At 39.8% G+C, this 27,326-nt stretch overlaps 3 protein-coding genes across 8 annotated transcripts in view; all 3 read right to left on the bottom strand.

Moving 5' to 3' along the window:
• Positions 1-532: 532 nt before the first annotated feature.
• LOC108495129 (cytochrome P450 2J2-like) lies at positions 533-11,141 on the bottom strand. The gene is made up of 8 exons (XM_017810450.1): positions 11,075-11,141; positions 9,981-10,130; positions 8,039-8,199; positions 5,901-6,077; positions 4,329-4,470; positions 2,250-2,392; positions 1,377-1,518; positions 533-711 (listed from the first exon to the last, which is right to left on the bottom strand). The coding sequence occupies exons 1-8, from the start codon at positions 11,139-11,141 to the stop codon at positions 533-535; spliced, it is 1,161 nt and encodes a 386-aa protein (XP_017665939.1).
• Positions 11,129-25,404, bottom strand: LOC108495257 (cytochrome P450 2J6-like). 5 transcript variants are annotated; one of them, XM_017810759.1, is made up of 11 exons: positions 25,152-25,404; positions 23,406-23,568; positions 22,896-23,045; positions 21,808-21,968; positions 19,461-19,637; positions 18,697-18,838; positions 17,035-17,222; positions 16,631-16,772; positions 15,943-16,117; positions 12,149-12,253; positions 11,129-11,237 (listed from the first exon to the last, which is right to left on the bottom strand). In XM_017810759.1, the coding sequence occupies exons 1-10, from the start codon at positions 25,320-25,322 to the stop codon at positions 12,190-12,192; spliced, it is 1,533 nt and encodes a 510-aa protein (XP_017666248.1). In that variant the 5' UTR covers positions 25,323-25,404; the 3' UTR covers positions 11,129-11,237; positions 12,149-12,189. The 5 variants fall into 5 exon arrangements, with proteins under 5 accessions (XP_017666248.1, XP_017666249.1, XP_017666250.1 ...); XM_017810760.1 differs by having other exon boundaries at positions 23,424-23,568; XM_017810761.1 differs by lacking the exon at positions 11,129-11,237 and having other exon boundaries at positions 12,173-12,262.
• LOC108495258 (cytochrome P450 2J6-like) overlaps positions 25,295-27,326 on the bottom strand; it is a 28,084-nt gene continuing 26,052 nt past the window's right edge. Inside the window, exon 12 of one of the 2 annotated variants that reach the window (XM_017810771.1) lies at positions 25,295-25,414. In XM_017810771.1, coding sequence (XP_017666260.1) covers positions 25,386-25,414 — 29 coding nt within the window. In that variant the 3' untranslated portion in view covers positions 25,295-25,385. The remainder of the gene's footprint in view (positions 25,415-27,326) is intronic. The other variant, XM_017810766.1, reaches the window with a different exon arrangement.

Here is a 27,326-nt window from a genome sequence, read left to right as displayed (position 1 = left end):
TCAGCCTGCAACTTTTCTCTGCTGGACTCAATTATCCTCTGCCAGGTTTAAAGATGCCTTAACACATATTTTCCTGCATCTTTTATTAGTGACCATCAACAAAAAGTTGACTGAAATGTTACAGCTGATGACAGTAACATCAAGAGGCAGAATCTTCCAGGTTTGTTTTCCCAAACTTCATTGCTTTTTGAAACAGGATAACTCAGAGATAATGAATTAATTTTGAAGTCTGCTGGTCAATTTTGTCATTTGCTCACCAGTGTACCAGAGTTATATCTGCCAGGCCAGACAGCAACTGCAAGATTCCTTTATGGCTGAGAATGACGATGCCTTACAGATCAAATTAACTTTTACAAAATAAAAGGATCACCTTCAAGAGCAGGTAAGAGGGTCTGAACAAAATTTTCTGATGTAGACAAGAGGTGGCTTTTGGAGTAGAAATTCAAATCCAAGACAAAAAGCATTATGTGGTCTCAAGACATACATTCACAAAGGCAACAAAGATGTTTCATGGACATTGCACATGTCCAGCCTAGCGTGGAATGGCACAAACCCTGTACGGGTGGGGCTGCAGGGTACCCCCCAAAATGGGCTCTGTGTTGATCTCTGTCACTCCCTCGGGGAGCTGGAAGGTGAAAGCCCGCAGCAGGTTGGCAAAGAAAATAAAGAGCTCGGTCCTCGCTAGGTGCTCCCCCAAACACACACGGTGCCCTGCAGAGGGAAGAGGGGAGGACAGTGAGTAAATTACCCTGACCTCAACAGCAGTTGTATTCATTCTCACACAAAGCTAGGGTATTTTTGCCTAACTGAGAATTTCTTTAGGACTTAATGCAATCAATGACACAAAGTTTAGTGTAATTCTTCCTTTGACCAGTCTTACCTGCAGCTACAGATAACCGTGTGGCCCTTCTGCTCCAAGTATCCCTTCAATTACCTCAAAAATCTCATCTTAATTTGACTGACAACTTGAAAGGAATTCATTCCATCATACAAACGAAGAATAAGGTCCTACTTTTCCTGAGAGATGTCAGGCTCCAGTGTTGTATGCATAAAGAATCAGGAGGGCTACTTGCAAGTACTTTCCAAAATGTATGTCTGGTGTGAAATGTATGCCCAAAATCAATAGACATGATCATTAGCAGAGAATTTCCTTCTAAAAATAAGGTGAGTTAGATATATACATTTGTCAGGACACCTCTATTTTTCCACGTTATTATTTGTTCAGTAGAACAAAAGTTACTGAAAGTAATCATGTTGATTTAAGCATTGTTTTCCACAAAAAGTTTTAAAATAGAAAACCAATAGGTTTTTAATAGACATCTTCATTCTACACTCCCAATCCAAACTGTTAATGCTTGTGCTGTCAGTCCATTTACCTATTGAGAATGGTAAAAAGGCTTCTTGGCTCACAAAGTTTCCATCCTTATCTAAGAAGTGACCAGGGTTGAAGTGTCGAGGTGTTTCCCACTGCTCTGGGTCATACAAAGATGAAGCAATATTTGGAAGAACTATGGTGCCCTGAAAGGAGAAAAACACTCAGTTCTGGCAGTGAGTCCTTACCCAGCAGCCAGAGCCAGCTGGTGAGACCAGTGTTCGTTCCCTCTCGGAGTTCAGTGTTTTGTGCTGATAGACTCAGTTCCCCAGTAAGGACCGTGAGGAACTCTAAATATTTTTGCTTCAGAATGTTGATCCGAGCCAGACAGTGGAAGTGACCATGTCAATAGGAACTAACAACTTTATTTGTGCTAAATCCGTTTTCACTTCCAGTGTTAGGAGTTTCTGTGATTTAGTCTCTTTGACAAAAGCTAGTTGCAAGTTGTCATCCTTTTCCCCAGATCTTTTACAGGCTTTCTGAACACAAAAATTCAGTCAGAAATCTTTCCAATGCCTTATCAGCACAAACCCACCATAGTTTCCTTCAGTATCAATCACAAATGTTTTGTCTTTATTGGTTTGTAGAAACACTTCGCTAAAATATCCTTTTCCATCCAGGGGCATCTCTCACTACTGATAACCCTCTCCTCAAGAGCTGCATCGCTCAGCCTGACAGATGAGTTCTCATCTTTGTTCCCATTCAATGGGACCCGGAGGTATCCAGTCCCCCTGCTACTGAGGAGAAGCTCCTGGCACAAACAGATTTTAATCCACACCTTGTTCTACTGATGCAATAAAGGTGTGTAGCAACTTAGAAACTGCGTCTGTACCTTTTTGAGGGGAAAGCCAAGCAATGTTGTTTTCCTCACACACACCCTGGGCATGCCAACTGAGATAATGTTGCTGAAGCGTTGGATCTCATGAACCACAGCGTTTGTGTAGGGCAGTTCTCTCCGATCCTCATAGCAGATTAACTTGGAAGGACCTAGAACAGCATCCAACTCCTTCTGAACTTTTTCTGTGGAGAAATATTCAATGTTTCAGGTGGAAAAACATATCAAGTATTTTCACTAATTCTATTTAACATTCTGTTAAAAGGAAATGGTTCTTATGTAGAATGTCTGCTAAGTGAAACAATGCCAATTAGAACAATGTCCAAATACCAAGAAAGAAATGTGTCTAGTCCTTGGCACCTGCTTTTTGATCAAAAATAGCATGTTTTAAATCACTTATTGCACAGGAGTCTTGGGAGCATTAACAAAAACAAAACTTCATTTTATAAACTTCAAGAGAGGCAGGACACATCACCTAAAAAAAACACCTTAGATTTTTAATAAATGATCCTATCTTTTTTCCAGGCTGGTTGAAGAAGCAGTAAGATGTAGGGAAGTCCGTTCTCCATCACATCAAGCTGCTCTGTGACTGCCAGCAGTCCTTCACACAACTGTGCTAGGTAGGCTCTCACGACTGAGATTTAAGCACCTTACAGAATTTAAAATGTATGTCCAGAAAGATTTTTAAGTAAACTTCCTTCTATGAAGAGCTATCTTGCATAAGCAAGCATGACTACTTCAGCATCCAGTGTAGTTTGAAGTAATCAGTCACTGTGTAATATATACACACATCTCTGTTTGGGTTGTTGAGAGAACAAGGAGAGCCTGATTTAATGGTGAGACAAAAGGCCAAAATTTTCCATATGTTACAGAGTGGAACTGCACAACATTGTCATTGGGTCTCAATACATGCAACAGTATGAATGGGTTCAAAAAGAAGCCCAGGAAGGATCACTCTGCACCCACCCTGCTTTCCCACATATGTGCAAGGTATTATATTTAACTAAATAAAATTACACAGGTGAGTTAGTGCTTTCGTAACCTTAATTACACAGGTGATAACAAAACGTGATAACATGAGATTAAGCGGAATTTCTTGTCTGACAGCTACAAGATGAGTCATTTTTTCTTATCTTCATGTCTTTCCTCCATTTAAAATCCTGTTCTCCTCTGCGTATTTGCACATGTTCTGTGATGTAACAATGAGATTTCTGTTATCCAGCATAAGACATCCTTCTTCCTTTCCTTTTCATTTAGTGCTATATGAAAGTGATTGATGGTTATTTAAAAACTAGACTTAAAAACAAGCTTCTTAAATACAAATATATGTAATAGATGAGCCATCAGTTTCCTCTCCTGACTGGAATAATTTCTGTTATAAGAAACTCAAACACATCACAGAGTTAATTTAATCACAGGTTAGATAGACACCCTGGTACCTTGGGATCGGAAACGAACTGATGGGCAAAAGTAAAGTCAAGGCTGGCAGTTGACCTTTAGGCAATTTTCTGTATTTCTTCTGTAACTTACAGAGCACCAAGAGGGGCAGGACCCCCTGTGGTCCCTCTTACTGATACTCAGCAATACAAAGCACAGTTGAAGCAAGTTTCCAAACAGTGACACTCCTATTATCACACATTAGTTTCAGGTTAATTATTTTCAGCCATCAGTCGTGTTTACAGCTAAGACAGAACCCAACCCAATTTCTTGAAGCACCATGAGCACCCCTCACCAATGGCTGCAGCAGTGGCCACTGTTCCTTTAAGGAACACATGTGCAAACTGCTAGCTTCCCAAAAAGTGACTCCAGTCCTCTTATCTCTACCACAGTCTTAATTTCCCCACAGACCCCTACACCTCAATCAGCCACAGTCTCCTATACAGGTGCATAATTCCCAAGTGGTTAACTGTGGGAACTGCCTTATTCTTGTGGCTGCTCTAAGAGCTTTTGTACAGATTCCCTGCATCTACTGATGCTGCCTAGCAGAGATCTACCAGTACAAAAAGGTACATGTACCACTAGGCATATATCAGTATCTAGGAATAATCTCTGATCCATGAAAATGTTATGACTTGGCTGCTCTATTGCATGAAAGATATTTGTGATGTGCTTATTACTCACCTTGAATGTCTGGATATGCCACCATATAGAGCAGACCCCAGTTCAAAGTAGTGCTTGTTGTCTCTGATCCACCCAGGAAAAGGTCATTTATAGAATAAACCATGTTGTCTTCACTGTATGTAGACCTGGGTTCATCTTTGGACTGCAAATGATAAGAAAAAATAGAGGCTTATACATGAAAGTTAGAAAAATCCAAATAGGGTTAAATGTGATTTTATAACTGGTCCCAAGCTGCAGTGTGTTCTGCATATAGGACAATACAGAGACTGATAAGGAATGTTAGACAGCAAGGATGACTATCAATACAAAAAGCTAACATTTCACAGAGACAAGCTATCTTTACTGCCCTTTTAATCATGAAGCTAAATTGCATGTTCTTTGCAGAAAGGGATTATTGGCTTAAATGTACAAATAGTGGTTCGTTTAGAAGGTTTCATAAGTAAATCTTCCTCTAAAGATGTCTACCAGCATGTCATTCTTCATGCCTCAAGTCACAGTCCACCACTTATTTTTTCTAGCAAGCAATGCAGTGACAAGGTAACGAACACTGCGCTGTGTAAAGTTCTTAACCTGTGGTATTCAGGTTTCTTCTTCACTACAAAGGCACAATGACTCACATACAGCTGCTCTGGGGTTTTACAGTTTTCAATTAGAAGTGTGAGGACGTGTATGTATACACTGAAACTATAAAAGAACATCATTATGGTTTGGGGGAATTCATTGTCTAAATTTAGGGAGGTTATGCTCAGGGGTCTTGAACCTTTCTCTTGCCAATGGAGCAATTGAAAAGTGGAAAGGATGTTTTTCCCTGCTGTAATATCATCTAATCTTTTTTTATTGCTCCTGTGCATCTATTACAGACAGTTCAATTTTTTTAATAAACAAACTTGGATGATTTCCATCCGACAGATCCCAGAAGAGCTCACTGAAAAAATTTCTGGTCCACTGATTTTCAAGACTCATAAATCTTAGAACAGCAGTGAAATGCTTTAGAAGCTGTTAAATGCTTTGGAAAGCCAGATGTGTGAATGTGCCGGTACAAAAAAAAAATAAAACAAGGGGATCCCAGGAACTAGAAGCCAGTTGGGCAGACATCCATCCTGGCCATAAAAATATAGCAGCTGATGTGGTAATTAATTAATAAAGAATTACCAGTTAGAAATACAAACTGATGCTATTGGTTATTATATAGAAAAAAATGATCATAGCAAGGAGATCTGATTTGACTCTTTGGTAGAAGTACTAGCTTGGATGATAATGACAATTTCACAGTTGCAGTATGCTTGGAGTCCACAGGATCGTTGCTTTTGTTCCCCAGAATAATAAAAAATCTAGCACTATTAAGTATTCATAAGACACAAGCTACAAGACTGAAGAGTAGGCTGACAGAAATAGCTAACAGACAATAGCTGGGAGGGATTTCTCCCCTGGCTGCACATCTGTAGTGACTGAGCACAGCAGCAGAGCTGCTCAGGGCGTACACAAGGCGGGCAGTACCCAGGACAGCAGCTCCCTTTCTGCTGTGACAGGAGATGCAGGATGAGTGCCTGTAGCCTGACAGAAAAAACTTACTTTTTCAATGTGATCCAGGTAAAAGTCAATGAAATCCTGCAGTTCATCTGGTATCCCACGCTCCATGTGCATTCTGATCTCTCTCCGTGTAAAGGAGCTCAGGACATCATAACAAGCCAAGGCCTTCTTATGGGGCCCAGGGAGACGACACATCAACCAGGGGAAGATTTCATACAGCTGTGGGAGTGACACACAAGAGGCACTGTAAAGTCTCTATCACTAGAAAATGCACTAGAAAGGCCTGCTACAGAGAGAGGGTGATGTTCATGTTAGCATGGGGTTTGGACCTCATTAGTAAAATATCCTGTCAAAGACTGTGCTTATGCTTTCAAGTGTGAAACAGTACACTATTTAGTTTCTAGCTGTTTTGATGGTAAGATTCAGAGTTCCACAGGCTTTCAGCTCAATCACAAGCTAAATTAGAATTACTATAACTAGGATGAACTGTGTTCGTCTATTCAGTTATTCAAGTCACATCTTCAATTACTATGAACTGCATTCGGGCATTCTAAAAGTGACATCCTGCCCTCCAGTGGAGAATACCGGGAACGGAAAAGCAAAACTTGCCAACTGTCCTCACCAGGATGTGCAAAAGGAGTTGATAAACCCAAAGCAAGGGCTGGCTGCCGGCAGCTGCTATACAGGCTGGGTAATCCCTAAAGCACTCTCTACCAATTGGCCTCTCAAGGGTCCTCAATAAAATTTCAAATGTTTGAAATCCAGAAAATCTGAGGAACAGCTACCTGACAAATTTGAGTGCTCTCCTCTAGAAAGGAAGAAGGCATTAGCTGACACAACCAGATTAATTTTTTCCTTCTCTCTTACCATTGGAGAAAATCTAGCCTAAGATATAGCTGCTTTCTACTTATTCTGATAGCTAGAAAGTTCGTTCTGATTTTCAGCCTATATTTATGCTTGGGTAATTTGTATACATTGTTCTTGTATCTGCAGTGTACTTTCTCCAATCCACCTTCCTGGCTACTGGTCCTGCCAAAACTCCTCCTTCATTTCTGGAGAAGCCCAATCCACAGTGTTCTCCTGCTTAGTGCCTGACAACATGGGATCCAGTCAAGAAATTGGGATGTGGATGCAGCAATACCATTTTTTACACAATACTGAGTACTCTTTGCATCTGGGAAGTGGGAAGATTGTGGCCATTGCTCCAGAACAATTTGAATAGCTGTTCTTGTTTCCTCAAAAAGTATCTTATTCACTGGACTAAGCAAAGCCAGGGCAGGAAGGAGACAAGAAAAGGAGGTATGTTCTCTGTCCTAATAGCAGGTCTCGCCACCACTACACTCAACTTACAGGAGCAGAGTTAGGCTAAGCAAAAGGGAACCTGACCATAACCCAGTGAAAAGAATGCTCTGTGGGATGTGGAGGGAAATATTTGTATTACAGGGATTCCTTTGTGGTTTACATTAAGAATTTACTGCATAAGATGTATGGGACAACTTTGGCAGTGGGACAGAACCAGAACTCCCAGGAAACTTTGAATGCACTTCTGTGCAAAGGAGGCCTCTAGTGTCAGATGAGTCCTTGACTCCCAGATTGTTTGATTGCCAAGCTTAGAGTTATATTTGTTGGCTTAGCATTTCCTGTCATCTGCTGCCTGTGTCTGGAGCTACTCCTCACTCCGGCTGAAGGAGTAGAATTTCTCTGGGAAGTCTTCAAGTCCAAGTTTTAAAGAGGAAATGGTGATAAGTAGCCACAGGCAAAACACTTCGGTATTTGAATAATTCTTCTCTCTGTTGACTCTACAAAACAGTGTCTAAACTTGGCATGTGAATCACACCTTTAGACCTGATTTTTCATATTTAAGAATCATATTGTCCAAGGCAGGAGTCTGATGCCTAGAGGCTGAAAAACCATGACCCAGGAGCAGTCCATGGGCCTATGCCTTGCTGCAAAGAGTTAGGAGCAGGCTACCAGAGTGCTCAAACATAGGACAATGAACACAAATGCCTGAGGCTGGTATGTGGAGCATTACCATCACATTTTGACAGAGTGCACTGCCCAGTAAAACTGCACAGGACACCACTCACCCATTCGAAAACTTCTGCCCAACAGCCACCTCTTGAATCTGCATTTCTCACTCTCCGTCTTATTTAGAGAAATACAACAGATTGTTCACTTACATGATGAATAAAGCTGCCCGCAAATTTGAACAGTTCCTCTGTGGCTCTAATCAGTTCATGAAAGGTCTCATCCTCTCTGGCAAAACGATGTCCAAACACGACAGCACAAATTACATTTGAGACAGAATGAACAAGAGAGAAAGAAGGATCCAGAGCTTTCCCTGCAATCATAATAATAAATGTCACTGTTAATGTCTCCTGCTTTAGTGAAATCAGAGAATGTTATAGGTTACCCAAAGAAGAGAGCATTGCATTTCATGGAGAAGCAGCAATCTTCTTACAAAATTATAATATCAAACTGATTCTTCATGACCATGGTGCAATCCCATAATCCCAGGAATGTGTGGCACCCTAAAGAAATGCCAGATATGTAAAATATTTTGTAATATGATAGAGCAAATTTAGAGATAAGGAAAAAACATTCAATGCAAATTTGCTGCCCGGCAAATTCAAAATATGTCTTAAGCATGGGAATGACTGAGAACACTGTGGATGAAGGGAACCTGAAGGGAGAACTGCAAGAAGGGAGACAGCCTTATCCAGCAAGGACATATAGGCCACTATGTTTTGTCTGACCTTGCTAGAGATGAAGAATCTCCAGTAAAATAAAATGTTGTAAACTCTTTTCAACCAATTTTGGCAGGGATACAATAACTAATTTTAAAGCAATTATTTGAAAACCTAATCTCAAATCCCTCTTTTGTGACTCTGGAATAAATTACTATAAACAACTTTATTTATGTATGCAAGTGTCCAACACACAAGGCATGATTCTGATTAGCAACTTACTGTTTTGTGCTTTTTTTCTCCTACATATATGGCCACATTTCAATCTCTCCTAGTTCTTAAACCATAGGATTGGGCTAGATTTAATTACTTTTAACTGACATAATGCTAGTCACAGCATGTCCTGATTTACTGTGCCTTTGCGCAATGATCAGTATTTGGAAATCCAACTCACATGATCCTAACTGGGTTGAGAAGGGTAGAATCTTGTATTGAAGATTCTAGTCACTGCTACATGGAGTGTTCAAATAGCATATCAGACAAAACTTAATTCATCAGCATTGACAGTGCCTCCATAAGTTTATGCACCAGCACCATATTTGAGCCAGCAATGTGCCCTTGAGGCAAAGGCCAACATCATCCTGGGCTGCATTAGGAAATGAATTGCTGGCAGGCCAAGGAAGGGGTCCTTCCCCTCTGACCAGCACTGGTGAGACCCATTTGGAGGGCTGGGTCCAGTTTTGGGCTCCCCAGTACGAGAGACGTCAACATACTACAACAGGTTGAACAAAGGACCAAAAGGACAATTAAGGGTTTGAAGCATCTGACATAAGACAGGCTGAGAGAGACTGTTTAGTTTGGAGAAGAGAAGGCTTAGGGAGGTATCTAAATATGTAGAAATACCTGGTGGAGGGGAATAAAGAACATGGGGCCAGATTTTTCTCAGTGGTATCAAGTGAGGCAATAGGCAAAAATACATTAAATTCCGCATAAACATAAGAACCTTTTTTACTGAAGAACTGATTGAACAGCAGAACTGGTTATCCAGAGAGGTGATGAAGTCTCCATTCTTTAAGATACTTACAATTCAGCCCTAAGAAATCTGCTCAGATTGACCCTTCTTTGAGAAGGGATTAGACTAGTCCATCTTCAGAGATCCCTTTCCCCTTAGGGTGTTCTATGATATAAATAATAAATAAGTTCCAGTTTTAATTCCCAGCTGTAGTTGTTTTGTAAATAACTTCGAACAATAAATAGTCTCCTTGAAAACACAGGACTGGGGTCTTTGCATTTTCAGTCCGTTCCACAAAGACACTGAAAGACTAATGTGCACATTCTCTTGTGGAACAAAAGTAGCCCTTAATTTCAGAGAAGTTCATACGCTAAGGACATCAGACTAATGGTAGAAATGTATTGATATTTATTGCAGAGATACCTTTCATACTTGCAAAGAAGTCTACCAGGTAGTGGGCTTCCTCTTGAACTCGGTGCTCCAGACCTCTTTTCCCCAGGCCGAGGTTGCGTAGTGTCCTGAGTGCAAACCTTCTCTGCTGCTTCCAGGTGTGACCAGTTGCCAACATAATCCCTACATACATTAGAGGAAGATTTCTTTATCATGCTAATATTAATTATAGACAAGGACTACATTACAGGATATACTAGGCCACGGAATATAATTAAACTATTGCATTGCCTAAGAACACAAAGGCACAAAGAACTCTGGCATGTAAGTATGTTAACAGGGCTGAAAAGGACAAACTCAGCTGGATAATAAGATGACTGGCAGGATTAAGCTTGATCCAAGACAACCAGCTTTCTCTGCAAGTCTGACAGCTGCTTCTCTAGATGCTCTTTGTAGTGCTCGTCTCACATTCTGCTGTACCTGAAGCTCACCTGAATCAGGTTAATGGTTCTTGTGAAGGGAAAGGGGGAAAGAACTCTGACTGTTCACAGGCAGGAATGAAAGTTCCTGTCCACAGGGCAGGAAAGTTCAGTGCTTAGGCTTTGTGACAGGCTTTGGGAATTCCCAGTGTGGTTGGTGGTATGAAACCTACAGCAAGGTTGAAATAGAAGCACACTGAGCCTCTGGGTGTTACTGTGGGAGTAAGAAAACGTTCACAAAAGGAAGGAAGGGAACAGGAAGAAGATCCCACTATCAATCTCACTCTTTAATTGAAAATGTAATAGTGGGAGGCAGCAAGTCCAGGACAAGGAAGTGGGCTGTTTCCCGCTTTTTTTCCAGTTCTCTGTGGCACAACTTATCACTGCCTCATCGCATCACCTCTGAATCTGCTCCAGTGAGTACTTCACACAAGACATTATGAATCTTTTTTCTTTTGCTTGTATTTTCCTCCTGCTACTGTCCAAAAGCTATTTCACCCCTCCCTACCTTGCAGTTCACCTGGCAGTCATTCCTTGTAGACAAACCCTACTTACTGTGGTACCTCTGAAAGTGGTTACAAGCTACAAAAGAGCTGCAATTTATAAAGATGATGCTTCTGTGCAGTGTTTATGGAAAGAAATTCTCACCTTTTCCTTTGGCCATTGCTCTGAAGAAAGGAGACACCAGCCTCCCAGAAACATCTTCAGGGTGCATGGTCATACCATCCTTCACTGCTTGAAATCCATTCAGTACAACCACTGGGGCCCATCCAAACCATAAGGTGAATATGTTGCCATGAATTTTTGCCAGCTAGAGATGGGAGAGAAGCCAGGAAAGCACAGATAAAATCCCACATATTGCAAACAAACAGAGGATGAACCTGTTTTTGCACTGATTACAAGACCAGCCCTAAAGTGGAGTGATGTTCTCCATCTTTCCCACAAGATTATAATTATCTGTGAGAAAGCATATGTATCTTCTCCAGCATTCACTGTTGGAAACAACTGAGTATTCCCACTTTTCAGAGCCATAGGTCTATGTCAAGAAACAAAATGTATCTTTTATTACTGTATATAAGCCAAGGCTCAGTTCTCAAAGATTCATGTGAAAAAGGGTATTTTCATGAATTCATTAATTTATTTCAAGAGGGTTTCTATCATTTGTACAAGTAAAGTAGCACAAAAGAACACAGAAATGCCAGAGGAGAAAACAGCTTGTAGAGACTGTACCAGTTATTTTCTTCTTTCCTCCCACCCATTTTACCCATTTTCAATATAAGTGAGCACATACACACAAAGTGCACTTAAGTTCTATTTACTGCTCAAGCTAGAGAGTGCCAATGCTCAGAAAGGTACAAATCCAGGCCATAAATGCAATTTTTTGATAGTATTTTTTTCCCTAACTATTTAATCCTAAATTATATCAAATTTCACATCTCAGTATTAAAAGGGGATCAGTTTAAGCATCAAAATGATCTTCACATATTCAGAAATTCCAATACCAGTTTTCTTAACTTGGCAAACTACTTTACACCGCAATAACTTTTTCTTATTTTGGTAACCAAACCAGCAGTTCTGAACCAAACCGGGTGTGATATCACAGTGGCCAGTTAACAGTTACACTGCGCCAGCAACGTAGTTTCAGGAGAGGATGTTTTCGCACAGCAAACATAAGAAATGACGAAGACTTTTAAACAATTAGGAATATCTGAAAAAAAGTACCTTCATGAGGAGATCACGATTAAACTGAAAGTTCAGCTGTATCAAGGTCCCAAAAATTGGGAGAGGAATTGGTCCAGGAGGAAGACATCTCCGTACTTGCTGCAACTTTAAAAACTGTGTAATTAGAAGAAATATAGCCACAGCTATAAGAACTTGACTTATTGTCAACATTTTACCGTCTGCTTTTACCAGCTTGTCTTTATTCAAAATAGTCTATTGAAGATACTAAGGCTGGTTGCTCAACCAGTTTTTTCATAAGAGCTTAAATTTCATATAATAACTCTTCCCCGCCTCTAACCCTCCCTCTTTGTTATCAACCACTCCCTTTTTGTCCCACTTATTACATTCTCATGCTTAAGCATATTTAATAGATGCACACCTCTCTCCCTCTTCTCATCCAGATTATATTTATCAAATATGGATCACAGGATTTGTAGGAACTGTGTCTTAAAAGACTAGGGCAAAGACTTTCCAGGCAATGTAAATACACGTAAATTCTCCACCTAATTTTTCTGAAACAATTTTGGATGGTATGTGCTCCTACAAACACTCCACGAATGCTTTTAGAAAAGCAATAGTCATACGTACAAATTAAGCGTGCAAATGTAAGTGGACATTAAATCTTGGACTTTTTAAATTGTTTTATATATATTCCATATACATGTTCTATCTAGTAATGGCAAGACCAACAGAAGTTAAAAGCCCACATTTATCTTAAGATACATAGACAACTATCTATTGCTTAATACAAAAAGCAAAATTTGTTATGCTTTTGAATGTAATTGAAAACATAACTGGTTTAATGTGATGTCACTTTTTTTTTTCTAACATATTTGCAATAGGTAACCTCACTGAGGGTTTTGTCTGCTTCTGAAGTTCCCCTTTCAGTCTTGACATAAGATGGATACCCTAAAGGATATTTTGAGAACTCATCAGAAAGTTTATGAGACAAATAACAAATAATCATATAGAAAATACATCTAGTATGAAACAGATTTAAAAAAAAAAAAAAAAACAAACATGGGAAAAACCTACTAGGGATCTTGAGCTACAACAGAACTAAGGGCCCCAACAAGAACCAGTCATGACACGCGTAACTTGAGAACAAACAGAGCCTGTAGCCAAAACTCTTTGCCACACCTCAACACACACAGGACCCATAAACCCAGCAGCAGGGGAGTTCACATGCCTGAAATCAGACCATGAAAACCACACAAGGAGTCTAGGCATCACATAGCAAGGACCATTACAGTCCCTTTACAGATCTAGATTGAAATGTTAATGGATCGGTGCCTCCCTGTCAAAAATGCCCATCCCCTGAAAGCAAAACACTTGTAAAAGAAACGTGTTTTGACTGATATCCTGAAAGGGAGTGAGTGTGAGAAAGGACCCTAAGACCCAGCCCTCCTCCATCCCATGTGAAGTGGCTATTGTGAGATATTGCTCTGTCAGCAGAGCAGCCTTTCCCTCCAAAGGGCTGCACAGACCATTCCCCAGGGAGCCAGCAGCCTGCCTTCCCCTCAGCTTGGCTCCAGACACCTGTCCAGGTGTTTTTTCACAGGTCTTTTTGCCACATTTGCCTGTGAGAACTTGGTTGCCTCCCTGATACTCACTCAAGGTAGCAGCTACAGCCTTCTCTCTGCCTGGCAGCTCCTAAGACAGCTTCCCCACCACAGTATGAGGCACCAGTGGCATCACATCACCCCATCACCCTTCTGCCTTCCTCCTGCATGCTGGTCAGAGACCAGTTTTCTCTTTGGACTCAGCTGGACTTTCTCTGTATCTCCTTTTTGCCCAGTACCACAACTCTCTTCCAAAGAAACCACAATAAATTCCCATCCTTCTTTCCACCAGGTAACAACTGAGAGCTTAAACAGAATATATTTATTTTTTAACATTATATTTCTACGGCAGACAACAAAAATTCCAATAACCATCTTAGATCTCCCGCTTCTCCAGGGCCATCTTTTTTTCCCAGAGTTTCAAATATGAAACTCTGAAACATTGAGGTCCACTTAATTTTTCCCACATATTTCTCCAGGATGACATTCAATAGCTTCAAACCCTACTTAGTTTTGAGCTCAATAGACACTTTAACCAGTGTTCAGCTGGAGCTAGCCTGGAGTATGGTTCTCTCACACTGGAAAAGGGAGATGACTGTGGGTTGGTATAGACTACAGATGAATCTGGGTTTCATCTTACTTTATTTGATGGAAAATGTATTTATGAGATTGCCTAGGCTCCATTTTCTACATAATTACTAAATGCAAGCACCAGCAGCATTTCTTCAGCTATTCTTCAGGATTAGTGATTTTTAATTTGCTCAAGGCAAACTGCTGCCTCTCCTCCTGCTGTCCAGCTGGATACAAATGAGTCACCTCTTACCAGTGCAGAGCTACTGCCAGGGGGATGTTGGCAGTTTGAGCATGAGGGGACTTCATAACAATCACCTGCCTGTCAGGACATGCTGGACATGGGTTGAACCATCCCACAAAGGTAATCCTGGAGGGGAAGAAACTGGCAACCCAGGTTTCATCCTGTATGCAGATTAGTGATCTCACACATCCCTACCTGTTAGCCTGGGGTGCTTTAAAACACAAGGTAGGCAGAGGTACCTGAAACAAATACAGCTGTGATAATGATGTCAGTCCTGGAGATGGCACTGTGAGCTAATCAGGGTATAAAAATAATCCTTCCTGTGTTGGCAGACAGTATCCAATTTTTACCTCATACAAGAAGAACGTATCTCAATGCCATAAAAAAAAATCCCTTGTTATCTGCCAGTAAGCAAATTTGCCAAATCTTAAATATCCACTTTTGCCAAGTCCTTAGTCACCAGGCTTATAAAGGGCTTCAAGAATTCTTCAGTAGTGCCAAATCTTCTCTTGGTCATGATATCCTAATTTATGCTGACTGATGTAAAAGCAGCTAACTGTGATAAGGAATTCATTAAAGAACTAAAAAAGTAATGAAGCTGAATAAATTATTGGAGGATCTGGAGCAATCACCACCAGTAGATGACCTGTCATGAAGAAGACATTCTCATGTTGCTGGCAACCAGTGGGGTCATCAAAAAGGACAAACTATCAACACTGTGACTGCTCACTGTTGTCATTTGTCTTCCAGTCTTGGTCCTTGCCTGTGTTAAGAAAAGCTCCAGAACTGGCTGATGAAGCTGCTCTTCTATTTTCATCTGAAGGGATGAAATTCACCTGTTTTAGTGGTTGAAACCCTGAACTGTCCTGTCAGGTGTCAAGGATAGACTTGTACACAACAAGCTTGCTCAACAGCAAACATTATCAGTCTGAGGCAGTGTTATCTCAGGCAATAGTATGCCTCTCTAGGAAGCTTCCTTCAAGAGCTTCCTATATCTCCTGCACCCACTAATATCCTGAGACAGACTGGAAAACCTCTGAGCCTATCTCCACAAATGCCTCTGTGGCTTATGAGAAAAAATGCCCAGATCTTTCAATTTATAGTCCTTGCTTCAGGTTCTTTCCCTGTAAATCCTCTTTCCATCTGGTAATAAATAAGCACCAATTCTAATTCTTCCCTTAATGTTTTTATTTGTTACACATCAGGAGAAATTTAACAAGATTTTCCAAACAGAAAGAAAGAACAAAATATGAACTCTTTGTAATTATAATCCTTAGGATGCAACTATCTGAAAAACATTTTTCAGGGTAGCAATTAACCAAATGAAGAGGAAAGAAAATCTGAAGACATGGAAAAAGGAATTCACATACAGAAGTAATCTTACAGAATAACTCTTCCCTGCATCTACCATTTCCTACCGAGGAATGGCACAGATCTGGTAGGGAGGTGGCTTCATCGTGCTCCCAAAAACAAACTTGGTGTTGACTTCCTTCACTCCTTCTGGAAGGGTGAACGTGAATGCCTGTAGCAGGGTGGAAAAGACAATAAAGAGCTCCATCCTTGCCAACAGCTCCCCCATGCACACACGCTGCCCTGTGAAGAGACAGAAAAGGCAATCAGCCAAAGGATTTCTACCATACCTCCCTCTCTAATCTGCTTGTTTGCTTGTTTTCTGCAGACCTTGTCCTTTTCTCTTAACTTTGTCATTTAATGGTTCAGAACCGAAAGCCTGCTTTTGTTTCCACAGAAAGTTTTGATCTATATTTACAGCGGGCAGGAAAACATTATAGAAATGATCACCAGGGTGGTATAGTTTACACTTACAGTCTTCCTAGCGCCATGGATTTTCCTGCCACTACTTTGATAATTGGATCTCTTCTCCAAGAAAAATTGGATCTGTCTCCGAACAAAAACTTTTCCATGTGTCATTCCTTCTCTTCCTATCTTTTCCGCGTACAGTCAGACTTCTCCCTTCTCGGAGATCTTTAGGGCAGTGGAATGTGTGTATATGCCCTTTTGTGGGTGCCTTCCCAGTTATTTTGGGGAATGAATGGATCTTGAGTTGTTATCACAAGGAGTAAATAAATCCCTGTTCAGTGCACATACCTATTGCGAATGGTAAGAACGCTTCTCTGTTTACAAAGTTTCCATCTTTATCCAGAAAGTGTCCTGGGTTGAACTGATCAGGTGTCTCCCATTTTCCAGGATCAGACAGAACAGAGTCTATATTTGCAAGAATTACGGTGTTCTGAAAAAAGAGGAACAGTGGTGTCAACAGAAATCTTAGAATCGACTAATATTTAGGACACCTTAGAATCTACTAATATTTAGGACAAAGTGCACCTTTCCTTATAAAGACCACCAACAGAGACAGTCAGAGCTTAGGGGCACTGCTAGAACACAAAGGATACAAGAGTTCATGTCCCTAATCAGAAAAACCCTCAAAAGCCTGTCTGAAATCATCTGATGGACCAAAATCAAAGATATTCAAATACGCAGCACATTTGTACCTTTGGAACATGATATCCCAGCAGCTCCGTGTCCTTCAGACTCAGTCTGGGAAGTGCAATTAAGATTATATTACTGTATCGCTGGATCTCGTGAACTACAGCGTTTGTATAGGGCAACTTCTTCCTGTCCTCATAGCAAAATACATGGGAACAACCAAGAACAGCATCCAGCTCCTTCTGAACTTTCTCTAGGGAGGAATATTCAGCTTTAAATATACAACCAACAATTTATAAAGTCTGCATTCATAATTTTTCTTATTGCTTTTTACAGTCATAATAGCATCCAACAAGATGAAAAAGATATTTTATAAAAAAGAATGCCTTCAACTTCCCATACGGATGATCTGAGTAAAATCTGACGTTAAGGTTGTTTATAGGTTGCATACCCAAATAATACTTCAAAAATAGCAATGGTAGATTAAGTAATTCTATAAGAAGATGTAGGTTCCTGTTACATTTGCTGCTCTAAGGTAATTTATAAAAATATTTTTATTAGTATTTATTTTTACAAGGAGGAGTCAACTGGAAAAAATATTAACTGTATATTAGGAGAGGAGTTTAGTAATTGATCAAGGATTATTCTTCACTTAGAAGCACACAGATTTTGCTTGTCAGCTACAGGTGGCCTAACTGCTATCCTGTAATTACTTGCCTTCGGAAGCACTTACACAATTAATTAATTAATTTAATTAATTAAATTAATTAATTAAATTACTTTTTCTCAAGAACTTCTTTTTTTAACTTATAATATGAACTGAATTGGCAATTTCTGATTAATTTTTTATTAATACTACAGCCTTTATAATTGCAATTAGAATCACCCAAGGAAACTTAAGAATGTTTTAATATATCCTGAGAGGGTGAGAGATCATGTGAAAATTCAGTACGTGCAATCCAGTCTCAAATTTTAGGTCTTTTGGAGCAGTGTTTTGTAACAAAAATCGGAGATGCTTTCTCCTTTGCACTTCCACTATTTTCTACTTGCCAGGCTCCTGCTGTGCCTGGTACCAAGCTTAAACTCTCAAATATGAGGCTGTTGAAGTGATTTATATACCTTCTAATCCTTTCTATCTCATACACTCTGACTCTACCTTTTCACTCATTTTACTCTGCCAACCTGTATCTTTCTTCTGTTAATATCATTATTAAAAGCACACATTTTCAAGATACTCAACCCAGTATTTTTTTACATCTGTTTATACATAGATATCTGTGTTTGAAGTTCTAAGATTGATGGAATAACCACATATATTAGAAACATCTCATTGTATTTTAGTTATTTCTGCTGCAAAAAATGAGAAGCAAATCAAAGAATAGCAGTCATGGATTTAAAAGGGTGACCTGAAGGCTCCACCTTGTCCTCAGTGGAAGTCTAATCATTCTTGTCTGTGGAGAGGCAATGGAGCAATTTATCTTGTCTGAGACTAAACTCCTCCATCTAATTAAATTAATCACGTCTTGCATTCTGTGTAGATCTCTTGAAAACAAAACCTGAAATAACTGGCCTGTATGTTAGAAAGGATACATCAAGAAACAGATACGTTCAGTTCACCTGATTTATACTCTAATAATTAGTTGCTCTACTATTCTTTGAAGAGGCACTGCTACTATTTGAACTTGTATAATTGCTAAAGATTTGGAGACCTCTTTGGATGTGCTTACCTTGAATGTCAGGATAAATCGCCATAAAGAGCAATGCCCAACGTAAAGTGGTGGCTGTAGTTTCTGTACCTGCTATAAAGAGGTCAAAAATAGTCTGGATCAAATTTTCTTCATCGTAAGTAGATTCAGCATCTCCTTTAGTCTGCAGATATGAATTGAAAAGAAAGTTATGGCACACAAAAAAAGAACTAAACCACCTCCCAGGAGTATTTACTGATACTACACAAAAAGCCCTCACCTTCCTTCCCCCACAAAAGAAAAAAACAGGCACACACAAAAAACCCAAGCAAACAAAACAAACAAACAAACAAAAAAATCCACATAAACCACAAACCCACAAAAGGGCTAGAAAATAAAATTTTCTGAATAAAAGGAAACCATTTTCTAATATTTTCCAATACACTTGTCAATTTATCTTATCTATATACACATCTTGTTCTTCAGCCATGACACAGTTACTACTGTACATACTTTCTACTCCTGCTGCAAATCTCATCATAACTGTCATTTCTAGTTGTAACTTAACCATATGCAGATCTGTTGCTATTGTAGTTATGGATAATCTACCTGAAAATTAACTCACTTTATTACTTCTTCCTCTTGCTGCTATCATTTACTGTCAGGTTTTTTCATTCATCTGTGTATAAGGTTTTCTATGGAGAAATTGTATACTTCTATATTTATATTAGATATCATTATAATCAAAGGAACACTTAAAATCGCTTGTTGTTAGTGAAGTGTGAGAGGAGTTCAGAGATACTCACTTTATCTATCTCAGCCAAATAGTAATCGATGAAGTCTCGGTTTTCGTCCGCTTTTCTTTTTTCTTTGTGGCTTTCAACTTCCTTTGCTAATAGAGCTTTCACAAAATCTAATTTGGACTTAGTCTCTTTATATGCTGCTAGCAAATGACTTGTAAGCCAGGGAAACAGTTCATATACCTATAAAATAGATATTTTAGATATGTGGTATTACCTATAAATATGTGGTATTTAGCAAACTAAATTTGAATCCTATACAGGCTTCTGGGTAGTGATAAAAACAAATGAAAGACTGATGACTGAATCTTCCCCATTAGACTGAAAGGATAGCGCCTATCCCACGTGTCATTAAAGCCTTTCTAAATCCCATTTTTCTCTTGAGCAGAATTTCTCTTGGTTTTATACTACAAAATTATATGTATTACATATATGTATACTATAAGATTATACAAATGTGATATACAAAGAATAAATTAAATTCCTCTGTACCCCAATTCTTTGCTAGGCTCACCTTTAGTACCAAGGACCTCCTATGAAACATGTCCCTGTTCTCACTTTATCCAACAAACATATTTCTATTTCATCACTAAAAAAACCCAGATCCAGGCTGACTTCCTTGACACATCTGCTGACTGAAAATAGAACTATCCAAACCCGGGTTTATTTTCTTATAGCAGAATACTGAATGCATTGAGATTTTACTCAGATCACCTTCTCATAGATGAGAAGCAAATGTATCACACCCCTGTGATATGCAAAACAATTAAATGACAGAGAAATACTGAGGGGGGATTCCCTTCTCTTTATTCATTGTTCTAAACATATTCACACTCTTGTCCTTATACCATTACAAAACCACATCTCAGCAGAGAAGAAATAAAACACTTCCTAGGTGAATTCTATTCCTCTATTTCATTTCACTTCCTGTTTTCCCCTTTTAAAGATTGCATCATGTCCCTCCAGTTACAGAATTACTGCAGCTTAAATTATGCATTCGGCCATAACTTCTGGGCTCATCTATTTAAATGGCAATTGCATGACAAAGATTTATCTCCCCACAAGCCTATTCAGGTTCCTGGCTTGTATTTCTTCTTCATCCTACTGCATAATTTTGCTTGACACTATCTGTCCACTTACCAGGAAAACAGATTAGTACAGCCCATCATTAAAGGATTGTACATCCCTGTGAAAACACTGTGGAGAGCAGGACAGAATGAAATGCGGGACTAGAATGTTTTTGTTGGCTGTTGATACACAATTAAGATGTTTTAAGAACAGTTTATAAAAATACCTACTGAGAGAAGCTTGGAAATAGCTGAACCTGTGTCTACCCTGGCTAGAAGGTAGTTTAGGAATGATTCAACCTGCATCTCCTGGGATAAAAAATCATAAGTAGTTTTATTTTAGCTTATCTACCAAAAGTATTGAATTAGTCCTCAAATTCTCTGGACCTTGACTACAGCACTTTCCAGTTAGTCAGAGATGGTGGAAATCATACAAGACTGTGAAAAAGCCAGATGAGTTCCAGCAAGTTCTGCAGAAGCAGCTGCCTCATACATGGGTAAATTGACTTTTTGACTATACACAGTGCTGTGGTTTCCATTCAAAAACTAATCATTATAAAATTGCCCCTATTTGAGGCCATCTGTGCCACTGCTTTGGCAGCTGCAGTCACAGCTGCACACACAGAAGCAAGAGAGAATTTTTCCCTCCAGTGGACCAAACCTCTGAATTCTTGTAAGGATGTGCAGAGATGGGACAGGTGTTGCTGCCAAAAGCTATAGGGGAAAACTACCATTAAGCAATTTCGTGACATGTTACCTTTGCACAAAACAGTTGCTCTACTTCAGTTTCTATGAAGTTAGTTAGCAGTAGGGAAGGAAGTAGTAAAGACCCATATTACTCCTGACATTTTTTGACAGCCATATCATACCAGAATGAAGAAAGCCACTTTGCCAGACAGAAATTAATATTAGTCTTTCTCTGAGCTTTTCAGATATTTGGACCTGTATTTTACTGCTGAGTTTCAGGGATTGTTTCAAACATCACAGTTGTACAGGTAGTGCTTATGCAAGAAAGTCCTTTGTACGTCTCCCAGACATGTAACAAACCTTTGTGTTTCCATCTCTGTCCCCCAGACACAGGAAATGTCTGTCCTATGATGAAACATAAGCAATTGAAACAAGTTTTGAACTAGGCATCTGGAAGTACTGTTCTGATGCATACTTCAGCAATTCCAGGTGCACCAGTATTTATTTTTGTTATAGAAGTAACAATCAAGTTGCCTTTTTAATTGTCTATCTATAGAAATCAATCAAACAAACAAATAAACAAAACTAATTTTCCTCACAAAAAAAGCGATGCTGTTCCCAAATGCTGTTATGCCATCGATGGATTCAATCAAGCGGTGGAAATTTTCATCATCTCTGGAGAAGCGATGTCCGAAAATCACAGAACAAATCACATTTGCGACAGCATGAACTACAGGCATAGTGGGGTCCAGAGGTTTTCCTGTAAAACAATGAACTGCATTCACTATTAACACTTAACTGTTCCTGCTTTACCCACTGACAGGAGAACTGATAACATTTTGTAAACATTTCTGACATTAATTATTTCACTGGATGGCAAATCCCAATTTGTTGGTAAAAAGCCCGAGTCAAAAAGTAACTTCAGACACCTAAAACACACTGATGGTTAAAAAACGCAAAACTGCTGGTGGGAATGGAATGCCCAGATTCCACTGAACCTCGGCATCAGTAGATCTCATGTTTGGCAATAACCAGGGTGCCAAAATTGTCAGATGAGACATTAAATACATAGATGAATTGAGAACCACCTCCTATTCTTTGCTCATATGATAGAATATTTGAGCCTACTATCTATGGACTCACCCTGTTATTCAGCAGCACAATCTGAACAAACTCCCTCTCTTACTGAGGAGCTTCACCAGAAGCCATGTGAGCTGAGCTTTTTCCACTGCACTTACCAGAGCAGAGAACAGGGTTGTGCAGCCTTGATCAAAGCCTTTCATAATTTATGTTTTGTTTTTCTTTTCTGCACAGGAGTATGGGGTGTTGTGACACTGATTTTGTTACTGTTTGCTCTTACCCTGATGCTGTTGCCATGAGTAATGTAAAGCTGACTCAGAAGTAATAGCACTAACAGATAGGGACCAGTATACACATACTGGTATATCATATATACCGGTATATACAACCAGATAGGAGATTCCAGTTCTAAACTCATGCTGTGGGGTTTCACACTCCTGCAAGGAAATGTCTCATGCAGGTCACATGATACAGACCTTTGAGACTCAGCTCTGCATATACACTTTAAATCCATTTTTGTAATCAAATAGTTTGAAAAGCTAATGGTAACCCATCCTTCAGCAAAATCTCCCACTGCACAGACTGACCTGCCCACCAAGTCACATACCATTGGTTTTCTGTAAATATTCCACCAAATGACAGGCTTCCTCTTGTAGCTGATACTCCTGGGTTTTCTTCCCTACTCCCATTTTCCTCATTGTTGCAAGTCCAAAACGCCTCTGCTGCTTCCAGAGATGGCCATTAGAGAACATAACACCTGGGATCATAATGAATTAATGCTGTCAATACCTTATAAATTAATGAATTGATACAGTTGATACATCCAAGGAGCTGCTCTTTTATTCTAATTATTTCAAATTTTTACCAGCATTCCTCTTTCCTTTCTTCTTGCAGTTTAGCCATCTATTTCCTGTATAGAAACTCTCACATTACTTCTATGGTGCCATTATTGTTCCAACAATAATGCTGGAATCAGAAATAGAACTGTTTCAAAAAACTCATGAAAATAATAAACTTTTTTCCCAATTATAAATTAAGGGCATTGAGGCTCTAAATCAATTTCCAAAACTAGGGTTGGAACAAACACATGAAAAGAATTTCTGAGAATAATAATTACCATTTCCATGTGACACACAGTGAAAGACACCTCCTGTGGGCCTTCCAGCAACATCTTCAGCATGAACAGTCAGACCTTCCTTCACTGCCTGAAACCCTTGTAGGACAACTACAGGACCTTGTGGAACCCATAAGGTGAAGATATTACCATAAATTTTGGCCATCTGTAGAACAAAGCAGCATCAGAACAACATGGGTAAGAACCAGTACATTTAAATCAAACAAAATAAACCAGATCCTTTCCCTTGGCAGGTGCTCCAAGAGTGACTGACTTTGAGAAGAGAGCAGCAAATCTGTTTTTACCTATTATGTAGTTTGAAGTCAGGTTTCTATCTAAAGTCTCACTTACTAAAGATCAAGATGTTTCTAAAACGTTAGCCAACATTGCCAAAGTCTGCAAATGCTATTTATCACGTCTTACAATTCAAACTCATTGTAGATGGTCTCTTACATCTTCACTATTTATTACAAGAAAGCATTAGCTCATGAGTTTGACATGAACCATCTACAAATTCCCCTTTGTGTATCAAGACTAGCAAAAGCAGCCAAGAAGGTGACTGATGCAGGAATCACCCTCTCTAGCTCAGCTGTGATAGCCTTGTCTTCAAATGCTATGCATGCAGAAATCACTGGAAGTGGGCAAGACAGTCCTTGCCCTGGCTGCTGAATCAGGAACTAGAAAAGTGGCAAGTCTATGGAGCAGAATGGCCTGGGAAGAGGGGGGTATTGCCAAAACATCCCAAGAAATTCAGGACTAAAGGAGTACAAAATTTTGCTGCTTGGGAGCAAACAAGAGGGAACAGGTAATGCACACTGAGTAAAAATGCATATGCACATGCTTGCACATTTGTGTTTAATTTCATTTTTGTAAGGACTAATTCATGTCTTTTGAAATCTTGGGATGAGCAATACTATTCTTCAGGTTTAGGGGGTCAGATATAGAAGAAGAGGCAGCAGACAGGCACTGCCTATTATTTTATGCTGTAGAATAATACTACTTTGGCTTGAAATATGCAGCTCAAGAGCAAAGAACTGGCAGGATACGAAAGAACCAGGGAAAAGGAAGGTTGAATATAAAGAGGGAAAATGAGGTGATATTACTTATACATATAAATGTTAAATATTTAATATATATGTATGGGAATTATAAAACAACATGGTACAAACTTTAGAAATGCTAGACATTACAACTGGACTTAAAAAAGGGCTTGAGTATAGGCATACAGTGAATTAGTTCAGTCACTTAAAAGCTCAGTCATGCTCAGAAGACTGAAGTCTCTTGTGAAAATCTGACCAAATTGTATGTCAGAAAAAAATTGATTCTAAGATCTTCCAAAAAATCTGTTGAATAAGTATAAAAAACCTCATCCTTTCTATACTGAAAACATATATGCCCTCAGTAGCAATTTCAAGGAATACTTAGAATTGCCAGTGCAACAACAGAGATACAAAAGGCTACACAGAATTAAAGACTCTGTTGTAAAATGCGTCTTTTTCCTATGTGTAAGGCAGGACTATTATCATCAGTATGGTTTTGTTCGTAAGCACATAAGGTTTGAATTGTTTGTTTCATTGTAAGTGCAAATTTTCATACCAAGAAACAGATATTTTAATCATCTCCACCTATTTTCACATTTATGTAATTTAGAATAAATCCCTCCCTAGCATTCAAAATAAGACTATGTTAAACACATTTTCTTTCAAATCAGCTTATGAGTCTACTAATTAATTGCCAGAAAATACATACTTTTTTAAGGTTCTCATGATGAATTCTGAAGTTCATCTGCAACAGGTTTCCAAAGAAGGGGTATGGAGTTGGTCCAGGGGGAAGTCGTCTTCGCATCCATTGCAGTTTCAGGAACTGTACAATCAGCAGAGACACCACAAAAAATACCAGCACTCCACTCACTGTTACCATTTCCCTCCTGATTTACACGGCAACGTTGTCTCTGGACAGCTGCTCTGTAGACAGAGGATAGACTCACTTTATCTTGCTTTGCTGGTACCTCCCTAAGAAGAGAAAAAAAGATGTTGAAATTTCTGTGCCTCTCTATCTTTCCCTCTTTATCACTTTAATTCTCCACCCCAGAGAATTAATTGTTCTTATTTTTAAGCATATATGTCATCACTCCTTCACATTGCAGCTATAAATCTGTCAATCGTTGTTTCTTCAAGGGATGCAAAATGTAGGTTTATTGTTTACCTCCTTGTGCCATGACAGCTGCTGTGTCAAAAATCTTTGCCCACAATTCTAGTTTCATAAAAAAACTCTTGCAAGAACAGAGAAATAAAAAAAATTTCCCAAGAGTTTTCACACCCAAGGATGGTGGGGTTAATGAAAGTTCAGGCTGATCAGTAGCCATCACGTGCACCAACCACATGGCACTGTCCCTTCACTTGCCCCATATTATTGTTTGACTCTGATGTTCTCTGCTACTCCTTTAATATTTTGGTTTTCCTCACGGTTTGTATTGTAAGGTCTTTGGCCAAACCTTTTAATTTTGTGCCTGGGGCACATAAAATGTAAATCACTCAAATTAATCACTGGGTAACAGGAGTTTGATGATTATAATGGCATAACACCCAGGTGTCCACAGACTCCCTGTTCAGCTGCACGGGTAAGTGGGGCTGCATGGTCTTCATGACGAAGCAGAAAGCATAATTTCTCCCTCCTCCTCCAGCTGCCTCTCTGCTAATCCCACTGAATTGCTTGCAGCAGGAGTAAAGATGATGCACAGCTGCCTCTGTGAGCTTCTTTCACAAGCACTCTCATGCACCTGAGCAAATCCAGCTCTGCAAAGTGGGGCATTTCAGACAATACAGCTTTGGCGCTTGTGCAGGAACAGCACTAGCTTAGACTCGGCTCATCTGACTTAGTCAGGAGCATGTGGCATTCTGGGAAGTCACCTAAGACGGTCTTGCTGCTCACATGCCAAACTTATGGAGCTGGCACAGCTAAAACCAAAAGTTGTGAGGTCTGAAGCAAGTTGATTTACCCCAGAAGCGAGGCAGAGAGATAACATTTGCCCAGCGTTGCTGGCTAGCAGTTGAACTGAGAGCTGGGATCAAACTGAGGAACCGAATTGTCTACTTCAGAGATCACTTGTATGACTTGTAGTTCCTTCACTGGTGTTGTGCTTTCTATATCTCAAACTGCTCCCAACTCTGAATTCAGTATTTTCCAAAGTCTCCTTGAGAGGACACTCACAGCCCCCGAGGCTTGCCTGCCCTGTGCACTTGCAGTCCCATCTGGCCCCTGAACAGTCCTGGCTGGCTACTCTGCATCTCCCCTGGCTCTCCAGACTTACTCTGACTTTTCCACACAAATTAGCCACATTCTGGTGATTGTACCTCGCAGCCTAGATGTGAATTGCTTGCATTTAGAAAGGCAGCTGCCAAACAGCTTTGCCAAGTCTTTGGAAGAGACACTAAAGGGAATACAAATTGCTTTCCTCCTCATACAAGATGGTGTTGGGGGACCAGGAAAAGGGAAGCCTGGTAAGATAAGATCAATTCAATTCTCACCTTCCATGAGAATTGAATCCTTGGGTAGGCAGGGGTTAGAGCTCAGCAGAACAGAAAGGTATCCCTCTAACCAGTGAATCCTCCTGCTTTCCCTTTCCCCAGGAGAGCTCCTGGCCTGTTCTCTTCTCTTTGTGCCTTTCAGCTCTCAGAGGAAGATCCATTCGCCCTCTGCTTAGACTTTGGAACTGAAACATGCCATGGCCTGTGCCTTACTAGCCTCATGGCAGCTTGTCTGCACCCCATTACTTACACTCTACGCCCCAAATTCAGTTTCAGGAATAATCCCCACCTCCCACTCACAAAGCTCATAGCCAGGCAAGTACTGGATGCAGCTACTCAGAGAGGGAGCTCACCTTCCCACGTTAATAACAGGGTTTCAGGACATGTTCCCTGCCTC

This window comes from Lepidothrix coronata, unplaced genomic scaffold (assembly GCF_001604755.1).
Source record: "Lepidothrix coronata isolate B3197 unplaced genomic scaffold, Lepidothrix_coronata-1.0 Scaffold29, whole genome shotgun sequence".
NCBI classification, from domain to species: Eukaryota; Metazoa; Chordata; class Aves; order Passeriformes; family Pipridae; genus Lepidothrix; species Lepidothrix coronata.
The sequence above is the reverse complement of the archived record's forward strand: the minus strand, read 5'-3'. Positions and strand labels throughout refer to the sequence as shown.